This window comes from Mixophyes fleayi, chromosome 4, assembly GCF_038048845.1.
Source record: "Mixophyes fleayi isolate aMixFle1 chromosome 4, aMixFle1.hap1, whole genome shotgun sequence".
In the NCBI taxonomy this organism is placed as follows: Eukaryota; Metazoa; Chordata; class Amphibia; order Anura; family Limnodynastidae; genus Mixophyes; species Mixophyes fleayi.
In genome coordinates this window covers 333,934,092-333,957,010 of record NC_134405.1, presented here as the reverse complement: position 1 = coordinate 333,957,010, position 22,919 = coordinate 333,934,092, and the positions used below count along the sequence as shown (strand labels likewise).

At 45.0% G+C, this 22,919-nt stretch overlaps 1 protein-coding gene across 2 annotated transcripts in view; it reads right to left on the bottom strand.

The window, feature by feature from the left end:
• The window catches only part of LARGE1 (LARGE xylosyl- and glucuronyltransferase 1), a 325,519-nt gene that overhangs the window by 6,961 nt on the left and 295,639 nt on the right, over positions 1-22,919 (bottom strand). For both annotated transcript variants that reach the window (XM_075210435.1, XM_075210436.1), the window contains exons 10-12: positions 8,000-8,155; positions 5,519-5,682; positions 4,735-5,013 (exon numbers count right to left, since the gene is read on the bottom strand). In XM_075210435.1, coding sequence (XP_075066536.1) covers positions 4,735-5,013; positions 5,519-5,682; positions 8,000-8,155 — 599 coding nt within the window. The remainder of the gene's footprint in view (positions 1-4,734; positions 5,014-5,518; positions 5,683-7,999; positions 8,156-22,919) is intronic.

Below are 22,919 nucleotides of genomic sequence, written 5' to 3'. Positions count from 1 at the left end.
GACCCGAGTCCCCCAATAGATTTGGGTCAGTTGGGGTAATATTTGGACACATTTAATGTTTTGATTAAAGAGAAGAGTTACATTGTTGGTGCCTTTCCTTTTTGACTCCAAACACTATTTACTTAGATTAGGACCTTTGTTTCCGAGGCTGTAGGGGACCCATGTCTTCTGGTCATGTGATACCTGCTTAATCCTGGCCAAACACAACTGAATAAGGATCCAGTGTTAGCTTTATGTGATCATTTCGGGAGCCAATACCATAAATACTGTTGTATCTTGTGATCAAATAAGAAACATTAAATAAAAAGAAGTTGGGTGTATGAACTTTAGCTTCATAGATGTGAGTTTCACCCCACAATTTCATAGATCAGTTTTACAGGACATTCATATCATTGCTCTGTGCTGTTTGAGGAAACCGTTTGTTCCAAAATCCAACTCTCAGTCTGTGGCTTCCTGCTGCCTCCATTCCCATCCTCACATCATGTCACTGCCCCTGTCACATGCAGCTCTGTCCTCACTAACACATCACTCATCTCCTGATATACTCTGTGCTGCTGGGGACCCTGCTCCTTCCACTATATAACTCTCAGTCTGTGGCTTCCTGCTGCCTCCATTCCCCTCCTCACATCATATCACTGCCCCTGTCACATGCAGCCCTATCCTCACTAACACATCACTCATCTCCTGATATACTCTGTGCTGCTGGGGGACCCTGCTCCTTCCACTATATAACTCTCAGTCTGTGGCTTCCTGCTGCATCCATTCCCCTCCTCACATCATGTCACTGCCCCTGTCACATGCAGCCCTGTCCTCACTAAAATATCACTCATATCCTGATATACTCTGTGCTGCTGAGGACCCTGCTCCTTCCACTATATAACTCTCAGTCTGTGGCTTCCCGCTGCCTCCATTCCCCTCCTTACATCATGTCACTGCCCCTGTCACATGCAGCCCTGTCATCACTAACACATCACTCATCTCCTGATATACTCTGTGCTGCTGGGGGACCCTGCTCCTTCCACTATATAACTCTCAGTCTGTGGCTTCCCGCTGCCTCCATTCCCCTCCTCACATCATGTCACTGCCCCTGTTACATGCAGCCCTGTCCTCACTAACACATCACTCATCTCCTGATATAATCTGTGCTGCTGGGGGACCCTGCTCCTTCCACTATATAACTCTCAGTCTGTGGCTTCCTGCTGCCTCCATTCCCCTCCTCACATCATATCACTGCCCCTGTCACATGCAGCCCTATCCTCACTAACACATCACTCATCTCCTGATATACTCTGTGCTGCTGGGGGACCCTGCTCCTTCCACTATATAACTCTCAGTCTGTGGCTTCCTGCTGCATCCATTCCCCTCCTCACATCATGTCACTGCCCCTGTCACATGCAGCCCTGTCCTCACTAAAATATCACTCATATCCTGATATACTCTGTGCTGCTGAGGACCCTGCTCCTTCCACTATATAACTCTCAGTCTGTGGCTTCCCGCTGCCTCCATTCCCCTCCTTACATCATGTCACTGCCCCTGTCACATGCAGCCCTGTCATCACTAACACATCACTCATCTCCTGATATACTCTGTGCTGCTGGGGGACCCTGCTCCTTCCACTATATAACTCTCAGTCTGTGGCTTCCCGCTGCCTCCATTCCCCTCCTCACATCATGTCACTGTCCCTGTTACATGCAGCCCTGTCCTCACTAACACATCACTCATCTCCTGATATACTCTGTGCTGCTGGGGGACCCTGCTCCTTCCACTATATAACTCTCAGTCTGTGGCTTCCCGCTGCCTCCATTCCCCTCCTCACATCATGTCACTGTCCCTGTTACATGCAGCCCTGTCCACACTAACACATCACTCATCTCCTGATTTACTCTGTGCTGCTGGGGACCCTGCTCCTTTCACTATATAACTCTCAGTCTGTGGCTTGAAAAATGAATGCAATAAGGAGCTCAGACCCTGGTCAAATGCACTTTAAGAACAAGTGTTTAATTTCATCGGATTTGTTCTATTTTTAGTGGACTGCAGATTTGCAGAAAACATTTACTGGTGACATTTACTTAATTCTCTGCAAAACGTCCACTCCCCGATTCCACTGCCCCATTCATCATCATTTAAACAAATTCCAGGGAGAAATCATTAGAACCTGTGGGATCAGTGCCAGCTGCCAGCTATACAGTGTATCAAGAGAAACATTATCAATGCCAAAAGACATTCACCAAGGACTTGCATTTCACATACACACCACCAGGGGGCGCTCCAATACAGTATAGTGTCAATACACAATTTATTTGCTGAGACATATCCTTAAATAATTTCCCCCTAAAGGGGCCGAACATCAAAGATATGCTGTAGTTAATAATGCAGGCCTGAGATGACGTTCCTATAATGTGTCTTATCTGCTCAAACATACGTTTCGGTGAGTGTTTACAAACACATGATTACAAGGGGAAGACATCAATTTGCAGAGGAATTCAATAGAAACGCATTAGAATCCTCATGTTTCCTTCTCCCAGACTGAAATCCTCAATTTAACAGTGTGATTATATTACTGAGCTGCAGTTCCGTCCTGTTTGACAACGTGGACAGTGATGACAGCATCCTATACAGTGATTTGTACATGCAAGAAAAGAGCAAGTTTATCACCGACCTCAGAACCTCTTTACAGCAAAGAAAATGGATGAGACAGGAAGTGGGGAGGGGTGGATGGTTTGCCCGTCAGGCCCAAAACATCTTTGTACTCAAAGAAAAATCTAGCATTGTACAGGAAGAAGCGACAAAATTTATTTTGTCTTTAACGTTTTGCACATGAGATTTTGATTTGTGTATTTTATGTTGTGCATTGAAATTTGTTCTGTAAATATTATTATAATTGTGCTGAAACATCAAACAGTGAAAAGTACTATTTGCCCAAACAAAATCCAAACAAAGAACTTAGCAGCACAACAACCAAAAGTAACGATTTATATAAACCTTTGAAATATATAAACAACAGCACTCCATCTAAACAACAAAGCAAAAGTACAAGGACGACAAAAAGTAGGAATATCCTTGACCTGACCCTCTCCATATACATCAGGAACTTGTAAGGCAGCTCACTCTTTTTTTCCCTTTGCACTATAAACGCGTGATGGGAACTAGAGAGAGAAACGCGTGAGGTCTTTCCTATTTCACAGCCGCTGGCTGTCTTGGCATAAGTCTTTAGACCCATGTACATTTACATAATATATGAAAGCAGTAGCTATTCTTTCCTTATGAAAGAAGAGTTGATATAAATGATCAAAAAATAAATTAACTATATTTCTTTTATTGCTGAACTATTTAATGACCGGAGGGTTTTCATCACCTTATGTCCAGATGAAATTTCCCTTACTGGGTCGCATCTATTTGAATGCGAATAACGCTTTTGTTTGTTTGATTATTGAAACAAGTTTGACATTGATTTTGCCAGCCGAAAACATTTTCTTTTTCTTATAAATTAGAACAAGTCCGTTTATTTTATAAGTTTTAAGCGGGAGCAACTGGCAAAAAGAGTGAAACATTATTTTCCACGTTTGTTTCTCTAGTTATCTTCATGTAATTAGCCCCAGAAATGTATCATGTGATTTCCTCAGCGAGTTCTAGAGTATAGTGGTTAGCACTTCTGTCTCACAGCACTGGGGTCATGAGTTCAGTTCCCGACCACGGCCTTATCTGTGTGGAGTTTGTATGTTCTCCCCGTGTTTGCGTGGGTTTCCTCCGGGTGCTCCGGTTTCCTCCCACACTCCAAAAACATACTGGTAGGTTAATTGGCTGCTATCAAAATTGACCCTAGTCTCTGTCTGTCTGCTTGTGTCTGTGTTGAGGAATTTAGATTGTAAGCTCCAAAGGGGCAGGGACTGATGTGAGTGAGTTCTCTGTACAGCGCTGCAGAATCAGTGGCGCTATATAAATAAATGATGATGATGATAGTGATAATATATAGTATGTGTGCTGTACTCCAGATCAGAGATAATTGTAGGGGCCAGAAACAAATGTCAAAAGTCCTCGGCCCCCACATCTCATACAATGGGCTTATGAGCAGGTATCTCTAGGATGGGAGGAACGAGAGATAAGATTGTGGGGAGGACACACAAAAATTGTGGGCCTGGGGGTAAAATCCCTTTCTTTCTTGGGGGCACAGTGATTGGATTGAGTGCTGTGTTTTAACGATCATGTGACCAGCCACAGCGCTAGCTAGCACCTGGTTCTACTGCCAGCCTGATAGCGCACAGTGCATGACGCCCATTACTGCAGCAGGTTTACCTAAAGCCTGTGACGATGCAATGGATTCTTACAGGATGTAGATAGGTTACTAGTACTTCAAGGGGTTTTTCCACCACCAGGGGGTAAATGTATCAAGCTGAGAGTTTTCCGGCTAGTTTGAAAATTGGAGATGTTGCCTATAGCAACCAATCAGATTCTAGCTGTCATTTTGTAGAATGTACTAAATAAATGATAGCTAGAATCTGATTGGTTTTTCAAACCCGCCGGAAAACTCTCAGCTTGATACATTTACCCCCAGGTGACTATAAGTGAGTGGCTTTTACATGCCCTCTTACAACTTTTACTTCTTTGTGTTAGATGTGTAAGTTGCTTATTTCTATTGCCCCACCCACAATAACACAATCCCCGTCCTACACAAGGTTGCGTCAGAGGATTACACAGCATACGCCGGTTGGCGCTCCCCGCCGCCTCTTCCGTTACCTGAGGCTCTCGTAGAGTCCATACATGGGCAAGAAGTCTATGTCGGACAGGAACATGTAGGGGGTGCTGACGTGCTTCATGGCGACGTTCCTCAGCAGGTTGACGGGATAGAACTGTCCCTCTTTGTACACGATGTGGTAGCCCACGTTCCGCCGGTTGAGGAGCACCTCGGAGCCCTGCGCGTACCGCAGGAACTGCTGGGCCTCCGCGTCCGAGAGGTAGAGAGCCAGGCTGATGGGGCCCTCCCAGTGCTTGCAGATGGCTTCCAGCATCTGGAGCCTGCAAGAGGAAAGAATAAGGAACGAAAAAGGACAAAAGGAAGATTTGAATCCTAAATTCTTTTTTCAATAGCATAAAATTGCACAGTGGTACTACTTTAAAGACATTTTTAAGACTTCCTTCCCCCTAATAAGTAAATACACAGGGGTCCGATGCTGAGAACTCTTGTGGTTCCGGAATTACCAACTCCAACCAACGCTGATATAACCAATCCCTGTCCATTCCTGGAGACGTTAAGACGCTGCTTAGTGTAAAGTTCCCAATGCAGCATTTAGCTTTACTGAAACTGTCTTCTGAGCAGTGTTTACTTTGAAAGTTCTCCAGGCTGTTGAGCCTGGAGAAACAAGAGTGTAAGGTGAGGTGTGAACCTGCAGACACCAGCTAGCTGGGAGGACGGAGGGTCGCTATCAAATCAAAATGTTACCAGAGTCCTCTTTAAAAGTAACGCAACCCAACCTGTCTCTTGTGCGCCACGTCTCACCCGCCGCCATCGCCCACCACCTACCGGTCCATGGACAGTTGGGCCACCAGCGTCACATCGGTGTCATCGGACGCCGGTTCGTACTCGTAGTGCAGGAAGTAGAGGTGAGTCCGGTGGACGGTGAACCTCTCCCGTCTGAACTCGTAACACAGATCGTCTTCGTCCAGTTCTGACAGCTGCTTCTGGAGCTGGTGAAAGAGACAGTCACGTTACCGGAGCGTCTAATGTCTACAAGTCTGTCTCAAACACATACACAGGACAGTCACGTTATCGGAGCGTCTCATGGTTACAGGTCTGTCTTACACACATACACAGGACAGTCACGTTACCTGAGCGTCTCATGTCTACAAGTCTGTCTCAAACATATACACAGGACAGTCACGTTATCGGAGCGTCTCATAGTTACAGGTCTGTCTTACACACATACACACGACAGTCACGTTACCTGAGCGTCTCATGTCTACAAGTCTGTCTCAAACATATACACAGGACAGTCACGTTACCGGAGCGTCTCATGGTTACAGGTCTGTCTTACACACATACACAGGACAGTCACGTTACCGGAGCGTCTCATGGTTACAGGTCTGTCTTACACACATACACAGGACAGTCACGTTACCGGAGCGTCTCATGGTTACAGGTCTGTCTTACACACATACACACAACAGTCACGTTACCGGAGCGTCTCATGGTTACAGGTCTGTCTTACACACATACACACGACAGTCACGCCGTTGCGTGATGTGTTAGTTCACGTGTATAAATAACACGACATGACAAGACGCTAGGGAGTATTTAGTACCGGTTGTGTCTACATAATCTGGTGCTGGAGGCAGTAACTAAGGGGACACCATTGTTGCACCAGCAAAGCAGCTATAAGCATCTCATTAATGACACTTCTGTTCAACAACAAAGTACAAATGGTCAAATCTGATTTCCTATTACTGCTGATCAGAGGAGAGCGGAGAAATAGACCCCCCCATCCTCCTCCACGTCTCTGCATCTTATATAATGTAGAAAATAAATCACTTAAGATGAAAAAAAAGGACAAAATCAAAGACATAAATATGTAAATGCAAATGACAGATATCACAGAACACTTACAGGACCCATAATTACACACAAATACACACATACACAGGCACACAAGCAGATACACAAACACAGACACAAGCAGATACAGACACACACACACACATATACACACACACAAGCAAGAACACACACATACATCATACTTACCAACTCCCGGATTAGAGGGGGCGTGACTGGAGGGCAGGAGGGGGCGAGACGAGGCCAATCGCGTCATTTTGCCCCCCCCGCGAAAACGTAATTTGCATTTTGGGGGGCGGGGCCAAAATGACGCGAATGGCCTCGTCCCGCCCTCCAAAATGGTGTGATTCACCGAGAATCGCGTCAAATGACGCGATTCTCGGTGTGAGATTGGGATGCGGGAGAAATGCCAGCTTGCCCGGGAGCCCGGGTGACTGACCCGAATTTCGGGAGTCTCCTGGACTTTCCGGGAGAGTTGGCATGTATGACATACATACACATACACACACACACACAAGCAGAAACACACACAAGCAGATACACACACACACACACACACACACACACACACAAGCAGAAACACACCCACAAGCAGAAACACACACACAGACACACACAAGCAGATACACACACACACAAGCAGATACACACACACACACACACACAAGTAGATACACACATACAGACAAGCAGATGCGCACACACACACACACACACACACACACACACACATATACATACATACACACACACACACACACATACATACACATACATACACACACACAGGGGCATTACTTTTCCATCACTGTCTGGGGTTTGTCTGGCAGTGAACGGGTCTGATGACAGCTCTCAGCTGGGCATTGTGTGCGGTCCCCACGTATCCAGCGAGAGGAAGCAGAGTTTAAAATAAGACTGTCATGAATATGTATTCTTGCGATGTTGCTGTGATGCCAGGGGGCACCGGGGCACAGCGAGCAGATGGCATTGTGCAGAGTTGGCTCAATCTTTGTGTAATAAAATTTAAAACGTTAAAGCTGGTCAGAATGCGCATTTGTTAGGCCAGAGGTTTGTCTGACGGCGTCTCTGGGGCCGGTGACGGGAACCTGCAGCGTGTCCGGGCGACGAGAGAGAGATGTAAATCGCTACAAGTGCTGCTTAATTAAATGACTACAGAGGGTGAATATAATTAGCAAAAACATTATAGTACTATCCTGTTCTTCACGTTATACGTCCATGATGGATTCTCCCTCTTGTGTAAGTTTATGTAACTACAGAGGGCGGATTACCAACTGGTTGTAGCTTCTGTGCTAATATGGATGTTTCTCTCAGATACAGGATCTCCTCCCTCATCGTCCTCACTGTACTCCCTGTACTCTCTGTACTCCCTGTACTCTCTGTACTCTCTGTACTCTCTGTACTCTTGGTACTCTCTGTACTCACTGTACTCACATTCTCACTGTTAATGTCTGCTTCACTGGGGCAACCAAAGAGCTCCCTCCGGAGGAGGTTTCCGTCATACTCCAGGAACGTCAGGTAGAGATTGCGGAAGAACTCTACGTGCTTGTTCTTGACACGCAGCTTCTTCGGAGAGTTCCAGTGAATGACCTGCAGGAAGAAACATATTGGATGTTTGAAATTCTATATTTGACTCCAAAATCTTCACGCCCCTGTCACATGCAGCCCTCTCCTCACTAACACACCCTCCAGTCCTTTGGCCTCTCCGGCCCTGTCCTGTCCTGGTTCATCTCTTACCTTTCTGACCGTTCCTTCTCCGTCACCACCTCTGGGTCTCTCTCCCCCCCGTCCACCCTTCCAGTCGGGGTCCCTCAGGGCTCTGTTTTAGGACCCTTACTCTTCTCTCTATACACCTCTTCCCTGGGTGAACTCATCAGCTCCTACGGCCTCAATTACCACCTCTACGCCGACGACACTCAACTTTACCTCTCCTCTCCTGATCTCTCTCCCTCCCTCCTCTCTAGGGTGTCCGCCTGCCTCACTGCCATCTCCTCCTGGATGTCCTCTCGATTCCTCAAACTCAACCTCGCCAAAACTGAACTCATAGTCTTCCCTCCCCCTCACAACTCGCCCCCTTCTGACCTCTCTATCACTGTCGACAACACCTCTATCTCCCCTGTCCCCCAACTTCGCTGCCTCGGTGTCATCCTCAACTCCTCTCTCTCCTTTGGCCCCCACATTCTCTCTCTTGCTAAATCCTGCCGCTTCCAGCTGCGAAACATCGCTCGCATCCGGCCCTTCCTTTCCCAAGATGCCACCAAATGTCTTATTCACTCTCTGATCATCTCCCGCTTGGACTACTGCAACCTCCTCCTTACTGGCCTCCCCCACTCTCATCTCGCTCCCCTTCGATCTGTACTTAAGGCAGCCACTAGGCTCATCTTCCTTTCTCGCCACTCCACTTCTGTCTCCCCCCTCTACCAATCCCTTCACTGGCTCCCCCTACCCTACAGAATCCTGTTCAAGCTCCTCACTCTTACATACAAGGCCCTCGCCAACGCCACTGCACCCTACATCTCCACACTCCTATCTATTCACGCTCCATTCCATCCTCTCCGATCTGCCAATGACCGTCGCCTCTCTTCCCCCCGATCACCTCCTCCCACGCGCGTATCCAAGACTTCGCCCGTGCTGACCCTGTACGGCGCTACGGACACCTAGTGGCGCCCTATAAATAAAAATTAATAATAATAATAATAATAACACATCACTCATCTCCTGATATAATCTGTGCTCCTGGGGACCCTGTTCCTTCCACTATATAACTCTAAGTCTGTGGCTTCCTGCTGCCTCCATTCCTCTCCTCACATCATGTCACTGCCCCTGTCACATGCAGCCCTCTCCTCACTAACACATCACTCATCTCCTGATATATTCTGTGCTGCTGGGGGACACTGCTCCTTCCACTATATAACTCTCAGTCTGTGGCTTCCTGCTGTCTCCATTCCCCTCCTCACATCATGTCACTGCCCCTGTCACATGCAGCTCTGTCCTCAATGACACATCACTCATCTCCTGATATACTCTGTGCTGCTGGGGACCCTGCTCCTTCCACTATATAACTCTCAGTCTGTGTCTTCCTGCTGCCTCCATTCCCCTCCTCACATCATGTCACTGCCCCTGTCACATGCAGCTCTGTCCTCAATGACACATCACTCATCTCCTGATAGACTCTGTGCTGCTGGGGGACCCTGCTCCTTCCACTATATAACTCTCAGTCTGTGGCTTCCTGCTGCCTCCATTCCCCTCCTCACATCATGTCACTGTCCCTGTCACATGCAGCCCTGTCCTCACTAACACATCACTCATCTCCTGATAGACTCTGTGCTGCTGGGGGACCCTGCTCCTTCCACTATATAACTCTCAGTCTGTGGCTTCCTGCTGCATCCATTCCCCTCCTCACATCATGTCACTGCCCCTGTCACATGCAGCTCTGTCCTCAATGACACATCACTCATCTCCTGATATACTATGTGCTGCTGGGGGACCCTGCTCCTTCCACTATATAACTCTCAGTCTGTGGCTTCCTGCTGCATCCATTCCCCTCCTCACATCATGTCACTGCCCCTGTCACATGCAGCTCTGTCCTCAATGACACATCACTCATCTCCTGATATACTATGTGCTGCTGGGGGACCCTGCTCCTTCCACTATATAACTCTCAGTCTGTGGCTTCCTGCTGCCTCCATTCCCCTCCTCACATCATGTCACTGCCCCTGTCACATGCAGCTCTGTCCTCAATGACACATCACTCATCTCCTGATATACTATGTGCTGCTGGGGGACCCTGCTCCTTCCACTATATAACTCTCAGTCTGTGGCTTCCTGCTGCTTCCATACCCCTCCTCACATCATGTCACATGCAGCTCTGTCCTCAATGACACATCACTCATCTCCTGATATACCAATGTGAACGGTAACCTTCATTCTTTAAAATACCAACTTGCACCAACCAGTCCTTCCTAGAACTGCACAATGCTGTATGTAAGAATAGATGAATATAAAATCATTGAGGTATTTTCTCCACCGTTGAATGTCTGACTGTATAAAGCAGGCTTCAGTTCTCTCACAAATCTATTGTCTATTTGTTACTGTATACAAAGGATCTTGTCCAGCTGTAAGCTCTTTGTATGAGGGTCCTTATTCCTATGTATTATAATATTATCACTTGTTGATGTTAATTGTTGAAGTGTAGAACGGTGAGCAGTGTCAGACGTGATACTACAGACACAATAGGACAATATATTACTCAAATGTGGCAGATTGCTGCAAGGGCAACAGAATTCCTGGGTTTAGAGAATAGCAATAGACATGGATGTTGCAAGACCTAGGGCTAGATTTACTAAGCTGCGGGTTTGTTGCCTATAGCAACCAATCAGATTCTAGCTTACATTTTGTAGAAGGTACTAAATAAATGCAAGCTAGAATCTGATTGGTTGCTATAGGCAACATCCCCACTTTTTCAAACCCGCAGCTTAGTAAATCTGGCCCCTAGAGGCCTACGATTATTAATTCAGGTCTTTTGTAAGGTGCCAGAGCGCTCTCCAGCCGGTAGAGTAGGGAAAGCAGGATAAACATAAAACAGGAACATACAAAGAAGATAAAATAAACACAGACATAAACACAAAGGGTATGGAGGACCCTGCTCATTACAGAGCTTACAGTGTAAGTGGGAGACAGCGCAGGTGAAACAAGAGGAGCGAGTGTGGCTCAGAGTGGAGAATGGGACAGTAGTGAGGTTATTAGTGTAAGCACCATACTGGGAGCAGAGTAGGCTTTAGTGAAACGCTGGTTTTCAGATAGTATTTATAGATTTGAAGGCTGTGGAAGAGTCTGATTGGGGGTGATGGGGATTTCAATAAGTGGGAGAAGTCGTAGAAGGAAGTGAGAGGCAGAGACGCAGGTCAGAGCTTGAATATTTGAAGGTGAGATATGAGATGCATGAGGGGGTGTTGGTGAGGGCTTTAATGACGTATGGAAGCAGGTATGGGTTAGCAAAGGGAACTGCCAGATACGAGGATGTTGCAGCAGTTGAAGAGGGAGATGATGAGAGAAGGGATAAGGGTTTTGGTAGCATCTTGTGTAAGAATAGACTTATTCTGGCAAAATTTTGAAGGTGGTGGTGACAGGACTTGGAGAGAGAGTGGACGTGCGGAATAAAGCAGAGGGCAGCGCCAAGTGTGAGATCAAGGCTTCGGGCAGAGGATATTGTGGCCTTGGTACCAGTGAGGGAGATCTGAGAGGCAGTGGTGACTCTGGGAGGAGTGGAGATGTTGAACTTTAGGTAACGTTGGGAAATTCACGTGGATCTAACAGAGAGACAGTTGAGTTGGTTATACGAGAGGTAGATTTTGGCATCATCTGTGTAAATGAGTCCTCTGCATCATGTTTTTATGTTAGGAGGGAGCAGTTTCTCTAGCAGAGCAGATAGAGAGTGGCTGGCAGCTTGGCAGACTTGCTTAGCAGCCATGCTCTGTATATCATTGGTTAATACACAAGAGCCAACGATGTCACAGTCTCAGAACAATGTCCTAAATACAAGAGAGGAGCTTCGGCTGCGTGTAAGGGACCGTGAAGGTAACACTTTACCTTATAAACTGCAGCAGAATATCAGGTTAACACCATGTACTTTACCTTCATGGCTGACATGTGAAAAATGAACATTTTAAAGAAGTCTAGTGGTCTTTTAAAACATTACTGTTTTTATGTACTATTCCAGCAATCTCTGAGGCTGAAGTCGTCACCCATCCATGTGAGCACAGAGTATAAGGATACTATTAGTGTAACAAAAGTCTAGTATGCATAGGCAAACTGAGGGGGGGGGGGTCCTAGTGCCTGGAAACCCCCCTCCAAACCTAGGGCACTGTATAATTGAGTTGGCTGGACCCTGCCCCCGCTTCACATGGCTCTGCTTGAAAAGAGAGAGCTGCATGCACCTAACAGTAGTGCACGCAGCATTGCCCATGTATATTATAGCGATAGGAAGAGTTGGAGAGCAGCCAAGCACTCTCTAAAATTATAGCTACGTCCCCATACATGCTGGTCACACCTACTGGTGGCGTGGTGTGGAAACCCCCCTCTACAAATCCTGCGTTTGCCCCTGGTATGTGTGACATCTTGCAGCAGCCAACTTCTCTACAGTTAGCGGAGAGAGAGGCTGCGATGAATAATCATTACCAGGCCGTGGCAGGGCCTCAGTCTCAGGGAACGACCCCTCTCCTCGTACTGAGACCAGATCAGCATCGGGAGGGAAGTGCGGAGCTTAAAAACTTGACTATAACATTTCCTCAAGCGAAATGCAGCCTTAATGTCATTAAAACGGGCACATTTTGCACACTTGACTTATTAACCCGTGAGTTGTGCCATCCATCTCTGGTCTCTCTGCCCGGGGACGGGGAGGAGGGGGATTAGCTGGGACGAGCCAAAAGGACCCGCTGCGGTGTATTTAATGGAATGAGATGACACCTTGGCACAGGGATAAGAAGACGGAGCTGCTTGTGCTGTGATAAATGACCGAGGCTGGCGCAAGGAGCACCTGGGAAGGTTTCCAATGCAGGAGACTTCAGGAAGGGTTCCTGCCGCCATTAAAATAATGACTTCAGGACGCAGTGGCGCGCTCAGACGGCAGACGGCGGATTCACAAACTGCCCAGGTTTTGTGCTGAGACAGCAGCGTAACTCATTCTGCAAAATCAGTTGGTTACAGTATATCTGACCCCCCCACTTAACATTATGTACGACAGTGAATCCATCCTTCTTCTTAAAGGGGCTGTCCACCTTCAAACCACTTTGATTTATGGACATGCTCTCACACAACGTTTACCAAAAGCATTATCTTTGCAGCTTCTATCCGTGTTTTCAGCCAAGACGTTATGCAATCAGGCAGAGTTATTCAATGTCCGGGCATCCGACACAAATCTGTTAATTGTATCCAGAGCATAAAGTGCAGCGGGGATGTGTCGTATCCCGGGATCTGATGGGGTAAAAACTAAAGAGGAGGTCAGAAAGATAAAGCAATGCGTTTAGTGAAAGTTGCAGGAGAGCGCACGCAGATACCTAACAATTATGCGAACGTGGAACACATTTAACCCCTTCAAGACCGGAGGCGGCTCACACCTCTATGACCAGACCCATGTTCATGGTTCCCCACGACATTGACTTCTCCGGTAATCAGTATTTAATTTGCTATCCCACCAAAGCAAACCTTATGTTGTTTTTCCAGAATATAGAAAAAATATTTTTGTAAGACATTGAAATTGGTAAGATTTTGGTTTCTATCCATTTGCTTGGGAGGGGGGGGGATATAGTATAGGAATATGAGTATAGGAATACCAAACATTTGTACTTTTAATCAGGTTTCTGGGGAGTTATAGGGATTGCTAAAATAGGGACTTGTAAAATGTCACTAACGGAGAACTTTGTTAGGTTAAATACATAGTAACATGTAACATAGTTGATGAGGTTGAAAAAAGACACCAGTCCATCAAGTTCAACCTATTTTGGATCTCCTGCGATCCTGCACTTGTATTTGAAATTGACCCAGATTAAGCAACCGCCAATCTGTTTCAATTGTGAAAATCCCCCCAGACCCAATATTGCAGTCCTATGTTTACCCTATATCCACTACTATCCTACATTTTCATTAATGGTCGTATCCCTGGATACACTTTTCTGCTAAAAATTTGTCTAACCCTTTCTTAAACATATCTATTGAATCTGCCATCACAACCTTCCCTGGCAGTGAATTCCATATCTTAACTGCCCTTACTGTAAATAATCCTTTCCTTTGCTGGTTGTGAAATTCCTCTCCTCTAACCTTAGGGGGTGACCACGTGTCCTGTGTATAGTCCTTGGGGTAAAAAGTTCCCATGAAAGTTCTCTGTATTGACCCCTAATGTATTTGTACACAGTAATCATATCTCTCCTTAGACACCTCTTTTCTAAACCCATTGAAATCCTGCGGTTCCTCTTACAGGGGGTAGTGGCAGCTCACGTTGTATAAACAAGGATATATATTTGCAGAAGTTATAAGAAGAAAAAAATTATATATTTCTATTTTGAATCTTTATTACCTCTCAAAAAATATCATTAGTTATTTAAGTAAAAATTTGTCATTGAAGGGAAAAAAATCTCACTAATAGGGGCCTATTCAATTCAGCGGAAGGTGCTGCCAGAAATCGCCTCGAGCCTACGCATATTGCCGCCTAATACGGTAAGGAACCTCTGTTAATTTTTCTGCGCTCTTCTACGGGGCGCGAGGAAAGATGAGCAGACATTTCAGCGATTTAATCGCCTCGATCTGTCTCTGTAGTATGTTTTGGAGACACAACGGGCTGGATTGAATCTTCCCCATAGTCTCTTTCACTGGTTTGTCAATATTTTTTCCTGGAAAAAAAAAAAAAATGCCTGCAGTTACAAATATCACCACTAGATGGCAGAAAGACTATTTACCAGAAGTGTCTTGAATGTCCCAAAAAAAAATTCAACTAACCTTCAAATCTCCCTCATTTATCTGTAAGTCACCATTATACAGAGCTGTCAACCTCAAGCTGCAAGACTGAAATCAGCCAGATTTGGGGTGTTTGACCAAGAAAATTAAAATCGTTTAACCTCTTCATTCCTGGAAGCGGCGGAGAGTTTGATGGCATCTGCTTATTTGATGACTGAGCCCCTGTCAATGTGTATGGATGGCTTGTAATTAGTACGAGCTGACGGCTGGTCAAATGTTCTGCCTATAAAATGAATGCGCCAAGCGTTTAGGGAATAACGTAAGACAATTTAACACGACTGCTGGAAACTGCCTTTTGAGCATCAGTTCCAATAAATTTTCCTTAATAACACTTTGTTTCTCGAGATTGATAACCTTGTATAAATAATTGTGATACAATCATGAAGGATCTTTCTTGACAAGATACACTCATCCATCTCACAAGGCCCAGTGTATCTCTTGTATAAACCGTCAGTGTTACATTGTGTCTAGCAGATACTCTATACCATGGTTGTCCAACCCGCGGGCCACATGCGGCCCAGCATGCCTGTAAATGTGGCCCAGTAGGAGTTTTGGTTGTGGCAAGGGGGCAACACTGAAAAAAAAAATCCTACTAAAAAAAAAGAAAATAGAAAATACTTACCCTGCGGTCACGTCAGCTGGCACTCCGGCTCCCTCCCTGGTCTACTCCTCCATGTGGTGCTCGCAGTGAATGTCGGGGGTGACGTCATCACACCCGACATCCATTGCGTAGCGCAGCACAGGGTAGTCACCCGCGCGAACTATCAGCAGCAGTGAAAGATTATCCAGTATCTTATTGTTGTTACTCTGAATTTGGACTTTCTGCACCATGCAATTATGAACTAGCTGTGTTCTCTGTATGTATCTAATATAAATATTAAGAGATGATTGTATTTTTAATATTTTAAACCATTTTAAATGTGCAGTGCTGAGTAGGGTGAAAATATCACCCACTGTTACCCTCATCGGAGGCTGCTCCATGAGCCATTTTTCCCGCCACCCTATCTTTAAATCTCTGTAGATTTCTATTAGTCCGCCTGATGCTATCTATATCCGTGACCATTTCAAACTGGTCAATAAAAAAAATGATTCATGGGTGCAGAAAGAGAGGAAAAAAAAGTTTTTGGCATTTAATTCCCCGAACCCCACTAAGGGGCAGATGCAGGTAAGTTAAATTGTAGCTGGTAATGGGACTACTACTTTAATCATGATTCTGCAACAGGTTTCCTAACTCTTACTAACTTCATTTCCAAGTAAGTTTAATATCTTAACTATGTTTTCTATGGTTTTTTCGATGATCGGCTATCGTTAGGGTTAGTGCATTTTATGTGCGGCCCAAACCAACTCGTCGTCTTCCAATGTGGCCCAGGGAAGCTAAAAGGTTGGACACCCCTGCTCTATACAGTATAATAAAGTGTTACATGTGTTTATGCTTCATGCATCTATATTTATGCAGGAAATGTTATTTACAGACCCGCAATCTGCAATCTGAACTCTATCTAAAGGTTCTCTGGTGTTAGTATGAATGAACCCTCATCATTTGCCCCGGAGAGATTTAACGTTTATCTCCCAACATTCCAGAAATAAAAAATATGGCCACACCTCTCATCTGCCCAGACATGCCCATTTGTATAGAAACAATATCTTGCCAATTCTAAGCCCCTCCCTTTAGTCCCTCAAAAATCATTGGTAAGGGGGTATAGTTCTCGGCCTTTTGGCTAAGATCAGGTATAGGCGGCTATGAAGCAGTGGGACCTCCTGTAGAAGATGGGCAATCACCTGGTCGTCTGGCCAAGAAGCCGGCTGCTTGAAGCCTAAGGTGCTATGCGAGACTGGGGGTGCCCGAAAATACACAAGGTGATGAAGTTTTTGGGGAGCGGAATGTAGGACCCTTTGGGGCCACTATTCTCCCCATGTTGTTGGATGCTCCTTCTCAAGGGACCCACATGAGCCTTGTATCAGAGGTGGGCCTGTAGACCCTTGACCCTCTCTGGGGACTTTTGGGGATGGGGGAGGAACAAAGTCCTTCTCCTTTTGGAGGGGGCCCAAAGGTCCGAGCCCCCATAACAGCGTGAGCATCGCACTGGGATGCAACTACTTTATTGTACCCCGATATAACTCCACCCCTACTTTTGCTTATTATGCTAATTACATCCATAATTGCACACAAAGGCTCTGTAACAAATGTTGGATTATAAGTAACTTTACAGATCTCTTCCCACAATCCTTTAAACCACAAATCCTCAATACACCAATCAGAACACAGCAACCATGTTAATCATAGGAGCTCACAGCGCAACACTACCCCTGCTGGTAGCCTAGAGTCACACACACACACACAGGGGACATAGCTGGCATGTTCTTGCATTTGGCTCATATCTAAATGTTCACGTGCGCTGCCCTCTCTGGGATCTGGCACCGAAGCTGCAGGGGACAGTGACAACATTATTATGGACTTTTATAGATTCCAACATAATAACCAATCTCCAGCAGGACTGTCGAAGAAACACCACTCACGGGAGAGGGGCATTGAAGCAGGTAATTGAGTATAAAGGAGGATTTCCCATAGATACAGAATGATACAATCACAGTCCTCCTTTACTGCATATTGTGATAGGCACAGAGCTCACACATATATACCAGGGATGCAGGAACTGATAGTTAACGAGAAGACGTGTCTGCGGCTCTGGACAAAACTAGTCTGTAATATGAATATAAAGGCTCAGCTGGAGCAGTACAGTGAACATGGATCTAAGTTATACCACGTGGACCTCAGGGGCAAACGCAGGATTTGTAGAGGGGGGTTTCCACACCACGCCACCTGTGGGCGTGACCGGCATACATGGGGGCGTGGCTATAATATTAGACAGTGCTTGGCTGCTCTCCAACTCTTCCTATCCCCATAATATACATGGGCAATGCTGCGTGCACTACTGTTAGGTGCACGCAGCTCTCCCTTTTCAAGCGGAGCCGTGTGAAGCGGGAGCAGGGTCCAGCCCCCTCAAATATACAGTGCTCCAGGCTTGGAGGGGGGTTTCCTGGCACTAGGAACACCCCCCCCCTCGGTTTGCCTATGGACCTTGGGGTAACAGTGCAGACACCCGCTATATCCACTGGTATATCACCTGATAAACGACCGCTTGGCCACACGTCAGTGTGTATAATCCAACAATGAACGACAAACGTTTCAAAGTGTCGATTGTCATTTAATTTGGTTGGTCACACTGTATAATAACCTCGTTCCGATCCTGCAGTGTGTGCACACTCACGATCACGATCTCCGTAGAGTTTACAGAGTCTTTTCAGCCGATGCCGGTAATGAACATGTCCCGGTGACTAAATGTAGTGAGTGCTGTAGATGGAATAATTTGTCCATTCGTTCTGAGGCTGAATATTTTGTTTCAGAGTCACAGAAGCTAACGGAATTCGTTATGGCACGTGGATAGTTATAACAAGGCGGTTAATCAGTGTGACAGGAATGAATGAATGACTAATTTACTGTCATTCTTGAAACGGACCAGATGAAGAGCACAGATCTGAAGGTAAATCGTGTCAGTGTGTATGTAGGAATCGGCCGACCGTCAGTCGTAGGTAAAATCATCGTAGATAACAGATTGGTCGGAAAATTCGCCATTTAAAAAGTACTTATTTGATTATATGTCAATGATTAAGCTGCCGGTATAAAAAGATGTATAGAAGTTAAGGAATCAATAAGAAGATTGTGCACATTAGGTGATAGTATAATACAGTTATATTAAAAGAGATTTCCAACTTAATTTAAAAGTCTTCTAAATCCCTCTGTTCTTTGTATTATTACATTTCCTGTATTTAGACGGATTCTGAAGCCCAAATATAACCAGAACCTCTGACACTCGCCATCAGTGATGTCCGGCACCGCAAAGGCTTTCAGTTAGGGACTGCCACTGAAGTATTAATATTGGGAGGAGAGGAAGATTTAATTTGGTAAATGAAATGGAAAATCCCTTTAAATTCTCATATAACAATGAGCTCATCGGGCCGAGCTCTGAGGTTACCTATAAATCAAATCAGTGAGGAGGCGAGAGAGGAAGCAGAGAGATCGCACAAAGCACTTCTCTCAGTCTCAGGCCCAATGGTTGCAGTCTCAGGTAGTAGCCTAGGATACCTGGTGGAGAGATCAGATCTGTCTTCACATTAAGAAAATCTGTACTTGATCCTGACCAGTCTTAGAGAAAAAAATAATAAACATTATTATTATTACCATTTATTTATATAGCGCCACTAATTCCGCAGCGCTGTACAGAGAACTCACTCACATCAGTCCCTGCCCCATTGGAGCTTACAGTCTAAATTCCCTAACACACACACAGGTAAATTTGTTAGCAGCCAATTAACCTACCGGTATGTTTTTTGGAGCGTGGGAGGAAACCGGAGCACCTGGAGGAAACCCACGGAAACACGGGGAGAACATACAAATTCCTCACAAATAAGGCCATGGTCAGGAATTGAACTCATGACCTCAGTGCTGTGAGGCAGAAGTGCTAACCACTGAGCCACTGTGCTGCCCATATGTATCCTTAAACATCGGTCATTCTTAAATATCAGAAAGTCTGCAATTATAAAGGTCAATGGCTCTTGACCTTTATGGTCTTAGCAAAAATTTAGAAGTGGAAAAATGTAATGGGAATGTAAGTGACTGGAATGTGATAGTGTTACAATGAGGGCAGTAGGAGAAGTGACGGTATGACATACCCCATATACCCCCCACTTCCACCACTGAATATACCCCAATGATTAAACTACACAATCACCTTCACCACAAATACCACATCCACTACGTATAGTGAGTGAATATATGGAGCAGGTAGAGATTCAGGGAAATAACTCTGCCTACTTCTATTTCCTAGGATTTCTTCAGTGTGCTCCTTGCAATTACTTTAAGCTTTTAGGCAGAAATTAGCACAGCAATTAGGCTGCTTTCTTAGCACTGACAGAACGTGTGTGCGGCTGATGTGACATTCACCGATCTCTGTGTGACGTGAAGGTCACATTGTCACTCTCACCACCTCTTAACGTGGGAAACGAACCCACAAAGCAGTGTTTTGGGTTCATTAACTACACAACGGGCTGCGATTACGGAGGTTAGAGCCTTTTTACAAGGTGGCTTTATTTTTCAACAGCGAATTGTACCAAAATAGCTGCAAACTGTGTAACATTTTACGAGAAATGAAAGGAAAGTCACGGGACGGATCCTGTGCGTCTCTCTCGCGCAACACTTAATGAAAATGTGTTTTATTCATCAGGCAATATGGATCAATTCTCATGTGGCAAATTTAGTCCTACACGTAAGCATTCAATGTTCTCAGGGATTTAAATCAAATACCCTTACACCTCTCCTCCCTCCTCTCTAAGCCCCAGATACAATACCTGAGAACTGCAGAAGGAAGTAGGGACCCATATATGGCGTATCGTCTAAGCTGATTCACCTGCGCCAACTCGTCCCATCCACTACGCCCCACACTGGGTGGGCCTGAGCTTAGGCGTGTGATATAATATAACATATAAATCTATTTTAACGCTGCACTAAAATAAAAAAAAAACACAAAAAGAGTGTATGCTGTTTGGTACACTCACATTCCGAGCCTCTATTCTGCAAAAAGAACATACATCAAAATATAATTTTTTTTTGCAGTGTCATTTATTTCTACTGTCATGTCATGACGCACTACGGGCTCCTTGTAAGGGTATGCTAATTTATAATGTAGACGCATGACTCACATTCTACACAACTGTAACAAATACATTTTGAGATGACACATCATTTTTGCTTTAAGGACACGTCAACTCTTTCATGCTCGTTTAATACATCAATTGTGCCGCTTGAGATGAAAGCGTAAAGAAAGCCATGTATCTAGCAGAAGTTGCATGTGAGGTAGGTTATAGAGAGGAGCAGACGCAGAGAGATCGTACAAAGCAGTTCCCTTAGTCTCAGGCCTATTGGTTACCACTCCTAGGCCAGGCCTGGCCAACTTGTGGCTCTCTAGGTGTTGTGAGACTACAAGCCCCAGCATGCTTTGCCAGTAGATAGCCAGCCAATAGCTGGGACTTACAACACCGGGAGAGCCCCAGCTTGGCAGGGCCCGCCCTAGGCACTAGCCTAGGATACCTTGTGGATAAATCAGAACTGACAAAAAGAGCCTGTTCATAACCAGGCTTAAAGAAAAAAAAAAGAAATATATATTCTTACAGACGATTATAAATATAAGTAAATCTGCAATTATAAAGCCAATAAATTAAACAAACAAAGAGATATAGATAACATTCTTACTTTCACATCACTTTAGATTGTAAGCTCTTTGGGTCAGAGCTCTACTTCCCTACTTCTTCACTGCCCCGTGAGAAGCCGGCTCACAGGTATAGAGCGACAGCCGCAGCTCTTCCCTGAGATTATACTACCCCTCATTAATTCTGCTGAGTGTTTCTTATTAATTACATAAAATCCCTTATTATCTGACAGAGCATAGAAGGACGACGTGGGACTTACTCTGGGTGTAATAAGTCTGCACGTTAATGGAGAGAAATGTCATATGCAACATGAAAGGGTGCAGACGTTCCCTGGCTGAGCACAGATAAAACACCTTATAATTGGCACCGTACAGTCCTCTTACTATATTCTACTGCAGTGTGTTCATCAATAACTTGATATCTTGTGCCGGCTGTGGTAGAAACAATACCGTATTAAAGGACTTATTGGCACAGTGCTGATCAATTCCCCCTTCCCCAGATCTCCCAAATGGATACCAACAGATGATTCCTCCCAATATAAAATGTTTAAAGATTTTCAAATACACTTTGGCCCCCATTGATTTAAAAGTTATATAGCTTTCTGATTGAAGTTTAATGTTTCCTTATTGTTTTCTTGTTTATGTTTGATACCGATGTCACTATTGTTTGTATTCTTCCTTTTGTTGAAAAATTAAAAGATTTAACAGAAATAAAAAAAACTACTCAGTTCCATTGTTAGCCCGTAACTACCAAGGCTTCCGGCTGGGCAAGTGGAGACTTTATCCAGCAGTTCGTCAGATCTTTCATCTTTCAGTACAAAACCCAATTTACTATTTTTCTACCCCCAAATGAGTACTGCAAGGGTCCAGACTAGCAGAAAGCAGCTCGCTATGCACAAAGGTTGGGCGTTTTATTTTCATCAAGGTCATTCAAGGACAAGAGGTTGGAGGTTCAGGATGATGCTGAAAGCTCAACAGGTCGCAAAGTTGTTTGAGAGGGTGAGCGCCAGGTAAGATTTTCACTGTATTTTACTTTTGTCTATATAAATTTCAATTTCAGTGGTTTAGTTGACCTTTAAAAGTTTGCCACTTTTTTCCCTTTGATCTCTTTCAAAGAGTTAATGACTTCAGTACAAGACGAGGGCGACACTTAACGTCCCGTTCCAGCCGCGACCTCTGACCCATATTACTCTTCGGTGCTCGCGGTTTCTAGTTATAAGACGTTATATGTTTAGTTTCTGGGGGGGTCTGACTTCCCCAAACCATCCTGACCACTATAAATGACTAAATTGTGCTACATATTGGAATCCCATTACAGTAGATCACCGTACGGTCAGGGATAGGTGGCAGGAAAATGTGTTGGGACACAGGGATTTTGTCAGTGTTATTGGTTAGCCCTGGATGGTATACAGTAATATGGGCTATTATGGTAGTAGTACAATTTTGAAAGTTGCATATTACATTGGTCTGTCTGTCTGTCTGTGTCGGTCTGTCTGTCTCTGTCTGTATCTGTCTGTTTGTATGTTAGAATTTAGACTGTAAACCCCAATGGGGCAGGGACTGAAGTGAATGAGTTCTCTGTA